The sequence below is a fragment of the Nansenia antarctica genome (assembly GCF_963989245.1).
Source record: "Nansenia antarctica genome assembly, chromosome: 10".
NCBI classification, from domain to species: Eukaryota; Metazoa; Chordata; class Actinopteri; order Argentiniformes; family Microstomatidae; genus Nansenia; species Nansenia antarctica.
This window is the reverse complement of record NC_137680.1, coordinates 22637276-22644202: the sequence shown is the minus strand read 5'-3', so window position 1 is coordinate 22644202 and position 6927 is coordinate 22637276. Positions and strand designations below refer to the sequence as shown.

Here is a 6927-nt window from a genome sequence, read left to right as displayed (position 1 = left end):
AAAAAAAGAACCACTGTATTTGTTAATTTGTAGCTTCCTAGTGACACTTGTTATGATGCTTCCATGATGTCATCTTAAGATGCCATGATAGGGTGTGTAAGTGGCGCATGCCATCATATCATAGCAAGATCCCTGGTTCGATTCTGGCCATCGACATATCCTGCATGTCATCCCCGCTCTCTCTCACCCATCCTGTCAATCTCTATCCCAATAAAGCAGAAATGTCCTAAAAACATATTTGGATGGTGAACATATTCTGCCTCTACTTACCTCTCCCGTCTCTCTCCCCCTCTCCCTCTGTCTCTCACCACCACCCTGCCCTCTCCTAACCCTCCAGGGAGACTATGTCTGTGAACCCCCCCAGCAGCAACGATGCCTGCCTCAGCATCGTCCACAGCCTGATGTGCCACCGGCAGGGCGGGGAGAACGAGGGCTTCGCCAAGCGGGCGATCGAGAGCCTGGTGAAGAAGCTGAAGGAGAAGAAGGAGGAGCTGGACTCCCTCATCACCGCCATCACCACCAACGGTGTGCACCCCAGCAAGTGTGTCACCATCCAGCGCACCCTGGACGGACGCCTGCAGGTCAGTCAGACTCACCGGCCATCTCTGTGTCCTGTCAGCCGGCCACCCTGGCCAACCGTCGACCGACTAGTTCAGTCGGTCGACCATTGTCCATTGTCCATCACAACACAGGTTCTTTGTGACGTCATGATCTTGATGTTTGATTCTTGAAGTGTGTTGTGACGAACTAGTTTTATCTGAGGTGACAATATTGGTGATGGAATGAACTGAATTATAATAATAATAATAATAATAATAATAATAATACATTAGACTTATATAGCGCTTTTCTAGACATTCAAAGACGCTTTACAAACTGAAAAGATTGAGTAGTAATAATAAAAAGACACAAAAAATAAATAAAAGAAAGTATAGGGGCCTAATTAAGGTAGTGCTGGGGGCACATGGGAAGGGGAGGGGGGGAGAGGGATTAACTGGTGAAGGCAAGCTTGAAGAGGTGGGTTTTGAGGGCCTGTTTAAATGTTGGGAGGGTGTTGGCCTGTCTGATGTGGTTGGGGGGGGGTGAGAGGGACGAGGCTGCGGCTGAAAAGGCCCTATCCTCCCAGGTCCGGAGCTTGGTCCTGGTGGTCTTGAGGGTGGTTTGGTCGTCAGACCTGAGGCAACGGGAGGGGGTGTGGAGGGGGACGAGGTCGGCAAGGTAGGAGGGGGCCAGATTGTTGATGGCTTTGTAAGTCGTGAGTAGGATTTTGAATTGGATCCTGAATTGACCGGGAGCCAGTGTAGGTTTTGGAGGACTGGGGTGATGTGGTCACGGCGGCGAGAGGAGGTGAGCAGACGGGCAGCAGAGTTCTGGACGTATTGGAATTTGTTTAGGATGTTATTAGGCAAACCGTAGAGGATGCTGTTGCAGTAGTCGAGTCGGGAAGTTATGAAGGCGTGGATAAGTGTTTCATTTTTTCATTTTTTTCATCATCACAACAATAAGTTCAATATGACATTATGACACTGGTTCTTGATTTTAATGAGGTATTTTGTGACATCACTACTACAAGTTCTATGGGTTGTTTTTAACAATAGGCAGTGAAACTCATTGTTTTAATTTATTTTTGATAAACCTTTACTTAAGGCAGTGGAGGTCCTTTTGGAGGAGCCCTGCTTATAGACATGAAACAATTCTAAATGTACATTCAAAATAACAAACATAATTAATTACACACCAATTACAAAGTACATTTACACAATATAAACAATTAAAAGACATTAAAACACATGTACATTCCTTGGATGACAGATCTGTTGTCAAGGTCTTAAACTGACCCAAGAGAAGAGAATAGACACAAGAGACAAACGTTTCCCAAACATATGAAACACACCCATTCAAGTGTGTGGTCGTCATGGTCGTCATGGCTGATAGGACATTTTGAAGGTCGTTCAAAGTACTCGGGACACAGACAGGCTGATTCACCTAGTTCAGATGAAACACTGCTGTACCTCTAGAGGCTACTTCTCTCTGGCCCGCTCTTAGCCTGCTGTTAGCCCTTGCTTGGCCCTGTCCCTCCTCTGTTAGCCTGCTGTTAGCCCTAGCTTGGCCCTGTCCCTCCTCTGTTAGCCTGCTGTTAGCCCTAGCTTGGCCCTGACTACAGTGATTTAATAGTGCCACATTCCAAATCAATTTAATTGCATTTAATATATGTTGATTATAAAAATACGTAAAACTGGTATTATTCAAGTTGCTGGCTGTGTGTGTTTTGAAGGCTACCTTGCTTCATCGAGTCTGGCTCTTTTGCTTTTCCTTTTAATTTGTAGCGTTCAAATGATCCAACCCTCAACACTCACCACCAACCACAGTTGTACCTTACCGTTTGTTCTTTCTAATACTAGCCTGCAGATACACTCCAATGGTGCTTCTCCACTACCGTCCTGTACCGTACCAGAACCTGTGCTCCCACTTTGTTTTGCTTTTTCCACTGCCAACTGGCCCGTACCAGGCCGTAGTACCCGTACTGATTTTAGCTACCCTTCCTGACACGGAGCGAAAGGTACTATCCGCAGTGTTTCCTCTATATGCATTGATTCGTGGCGGGCCGCCACGAATGAATCTCCTCCCCCACAAATTGATTCAGTCCACTAAAGCCTAGTACACACATAGGGATTTTCTAAATCTTAACAGATTTTTTATCTGAGACAGACCCCACACATGAAGATAAAAAATCTTGTACTGAACAGCCTTGATCGTATTGTGTGTGGTGTGCGCTGATATTCCCATCCGAAAAGAAGAAGTCAGCTCGCTTCTTGATTGGCTACATTCCATCCACGTCACAATCGGACTCGCGAACAGGGTTGCCAGATGGGATTGACATTTTCCACCTTAACCACAGTCTAAAACCGCTAATTCCACCCCCCAAAAAACGAGCCCATCTGGCAACCCTAGTCGGGAGTTGTCGGGAGTTGCCCACACACATAAGGATTTTTGGTCGTAAATATTGAACACATACAACATTTACGATTGTCGGCCCCGACCATTTTCAGGATATCTTGGTATTTGATCCCCTGCTATATAAAACATCGCCGCTCGGCCACGCTCCCTCTAGTTTTTGGTGAAATTACGTCGTTGTTTTGATTGGCCTCTCCGCCACTAATGTGAAAAATCCTGGAGGAAACACTGATCCGTGCTACGATGTGACGCTGCAGACCGTTGATTGGTTTGATTGATAAGGGACGCGTCATACAGCTGTTGTTTACAATGGTCCGAGAGCCTTGAGACCGAAAGCTCACAATAAACATTGTTTTTTGCACAGATTTGAGTGTGCAAATGCTGTTTTTTGCACTCTATTTGATACTCTTCAGCTGCAGCACCCCAGCTAAGTCTGATCACGGATGAGCCGTGGTATTTTCAGTATATTGGGAATTAACACCATGTTAATGCATTCTTAGACATAACTACGTCATCATGATTAAAAAGATGCCACTTGAAATGCATGAAACCCAAGTTTATTTGTGTCTTACACACACGTTCGCCTATTATTTGACTACCTGTAGCCCAGTCACGATGGTCCCAGTATTGTAGCTTCAGACAGAAGAATTTGGTTGTTATTGTGCTTGGTGTAGCAAGCCCACAATATGTTATTGCTCATATATGTTTATTTTAATCCTGTTCGTTTACCAACTGCTAAGACCACAATATAGTAAGCTACTTACTTTAGCTAGCTCAAGATATTGGCCCCCCAAAACAACTTGTTTAGCAATTATGTTACAATGTTTCTGGCGAAGGCCACAGTGAAGGTATCTCAGCAACGTAATGTAGCTAGCTTGAGAAGTGGGGGAAAAAAACCGTCAGATCAGATATATAAACGGGTTATTTTGATAAACTGGACACATTTTGGGAATATATATGGTTTCTTTCTCGCCTGAAAACATATTCAAACTTCATAAAATGACATGTTAACACTTGTAGAGCCAAAATTATAGCTTTTAGCCAATGGAGGTTTAAAATGGAGGATTTAAAATCCCCGCTGCCGGCCGGTGCGAAATGTACGGTATGGGTAAGATACAAATCCGTGCCGTCCTGTACCGTCCCCTGTAGCGCCACAACTATGCACTCTACCATCATTCTCTCCCTGCTGGTTGTATCACTGTATTGCATGAAAATGCGTCTAAGGGAGTAAATAGGGAGCGTTTTTTATATATATTTTTGCTCTATTTTAGGCATTTTCCTTCCCATAGATTTCCTGTAAGTATTCACCACTTTCCTGTAGTACTCCAAGAATTACACAGCTCAAATGTAAACATTTCTTCAACAAGATGCATAATAAGTTAAATTGACTCCATTTGAGTGCAATTATGATAATCCACACAATTTCAGAATCAATACCCTTGGCTTGTTTTGTAGGGTCCTTCATTTCAATAGGGAACCACACTGTCAGACCTAGACTATAAACCACCCATTTCTAAATGTTCTATTGCTTCTGACTCCCCTACCCAAACCCTGCCTGAGCACAAGCACATCCATAATATGATGAAGCTATCACCAGGGTTTTTCCTGCATAGAGGAAAAACCCTGTCGTATTATGAGGCGGCCGCCTCCGTCATATTTCTAGCCGCCTCCAGCTCTAGACAAAACTCTGATGGTCGTATTTTCTACAAGCGTTGCACTCGGTGGATTGGTGACGTGCTGGCGGGGGCGCTGGCGGGGGCGCTGTTTCGCAAATAAGTTAGCTTTCGTGTTTGCTAGCGAAATAGCTGATAGTTGATAGTTGATTCAAGGAGAATACATATTTGAAAGTACAGAATGCCTGAGAGCCTTATATTGCATTATATTACATTATAATTTGAATGGTCATCTGGTGCCTGAATATTATCAGTGTTTCCCTTTACATAAATAATGAAATTTCCACCATAAATGGATGCCAAAAAGGCACAAATTGGTGCATCTAAATTCACCAGAATGCATTTTTTAAATATGGTGCCATTTGGACTTCATAACTTGTGAAAAATAAATTGTTGATTTATCTATATTTTAATGTTCTATTATATGAAGGACATATCTAGCTTGCTGAAAAACATAGTGGTCGAGCTCAGGCACCTAAATTGTATTTTATTTAGAATACCCTCTGTAGTTGAATAGGGCGAGTGTCTCCAGAACAGAGTGGACACATAACAGGGTGGACACTAACAGGGTGGACATTTTGAGTTAAAGTTAGCCTTTAGCCTGCCTGTGTTAGCATAATGCCTAGAATGACCATGAATACTTGATGAGGAATCTAATTTGCACTAAATACTTTTTTTGAAATGATTCAATTTGATTGATCTCCTCAATATTTAGGCATAACAGGGTGGACACGTTATGGTCAACAACATTAAACTCACTGGATAAAAACATAAAAATCAGATGGTAAAAGAGGTAGAAAATCACACAACTTACAACATTTGAAATCCCCTCCACTGATGTGATGTCACCTCATGAGAGTGATGTGATTGAGAAATATGGTTTTCTTTTAAAAGGGACATTAACACAGCATAACAGGGTGGACAGTGATCGCAGGGACAAGCATACAACCCTAATTTTTTGTACAAACTATTTTTTTTGTTGATAAAAACTATATTTGATTTCAATAGATATTGATCAGGAAAATGACATAATAATAACATATTTGGAAATGTATATGTTTTTAATAGTTATTTTTTGGATTGAAGTTGAATGAACAACACTGGGGACATCCCAAATCCCATGCAAAATTCCATTTACATCTTTAACCAAAGCTTTTAAAATGTAGAAAACAACAACTTTGAAGCCCATATCATTGTATTCATAATAAATAACAATTGACTATACATGAAAAACCTAATGGAATTAGTATTTGTCCAAATTTAGACAAAATACAACATGATTTGTACTGAGGACGGAAAAGGCACCGTATAAAAAAATGTTGATGCTCGTGTGAGGACCCCCAGACAGCCCCGCTTCATGGGTCCCCCCGACGTCAAACACCACTGGTACCACCTCCGTCTCATTTTGAGCCAGGAAAAACCCTGGCTATCACCATGCTTAAAACTAGGAATTATGAAGATGCGTGTTCTGGATTTGCTCTGGACTTGCTTAGATGTTATACTAGAATTGTTTTCATTAAGGAATTCCTTCTGGCTCTCTTCTGTAGATGCGTTTTGTAGAGTTCCTGGGAATGTTCCATAAACACTTCTTTTCACTTCAGCCATTGAACTTTGTGACTCTTTCCAGGAAGGGCAGCAGGAAGGCCATATATCATACCTCCGTTTTATATGTATTTATCATCATATGTATTTATCATCATATGCAGCTTAGGAAGCAGGAAGGGCAGCAGGAAGCAGGAAGGGCAGCAGGAAGCAGGAAGGGCAGCAGGAAGCAGGAAGGGCAGCAGAAAGCAGGAAGAGCAGCAGGAAGCAGGAAGGGCAGCAGAAAGCAGGAAGGGCAGCAGAAAGCAGGAAGGGCAGCAGGAAGCAGGAAGGGCAGCAGAAAACAGGAAAGCCATTCATCAGAGCAATTGCGCGTCATCTCCCTGTCATCAGAATGTCCACGCCCTTTTTTGGGTGATAGAAGCGGAGAAGTTTGACTGGTGGTCAATGGGAATTTCTGGTCTTCGCTACTTTAATCAGATAAAATAAGAAAACCGTAGTGCTTTTTAGATATTAGGAGCCCAAATCCGATGGCCAGTTAGGCAAACTATTATATAGTGTCGTTGCCGATCAATGATCGACGTCGTTATATAGAGAAAATTAATGAAATAGGGGTTGATTCATCAGAGCAGTCATACGTCATCTCCCTGTCATCTGGGATTTGTAGTTCTTCATTTGATTTGCCGTGTCAATCCCCAGATGAGAGTGTTACATTAGTTTTCTTAAGATAGGATAATAAATAAATCTGTTCAATGGG

At 42.6% G+C, this 6927-nt stretch overlaps 1 protein-coding gene across 1 annotated transcript in view; it reads left to right on the top strand.

The window, feature by feature from the left end:
• Positions 1 to 344: 344 nt before the first annotated feature.
• Positions 345 to 6927, top strand: part of LOC308166761 (mothers against decapentaplegic homolog 4-like) — a gene marked incomplete at both ends in the record, with an annotated part of 47815 nt that continues 41232 nt past the window's right edge. Inside the window, one exon of the mRNA XM_080541086.1 lies at positions 345 to 581. Within this exon, the coding sequence (XP_080397212.1) occupies positions 345 to 581 (237 nt within the window). The remainder of the gene's footprint in view (positions 582 to 6927) is intronic.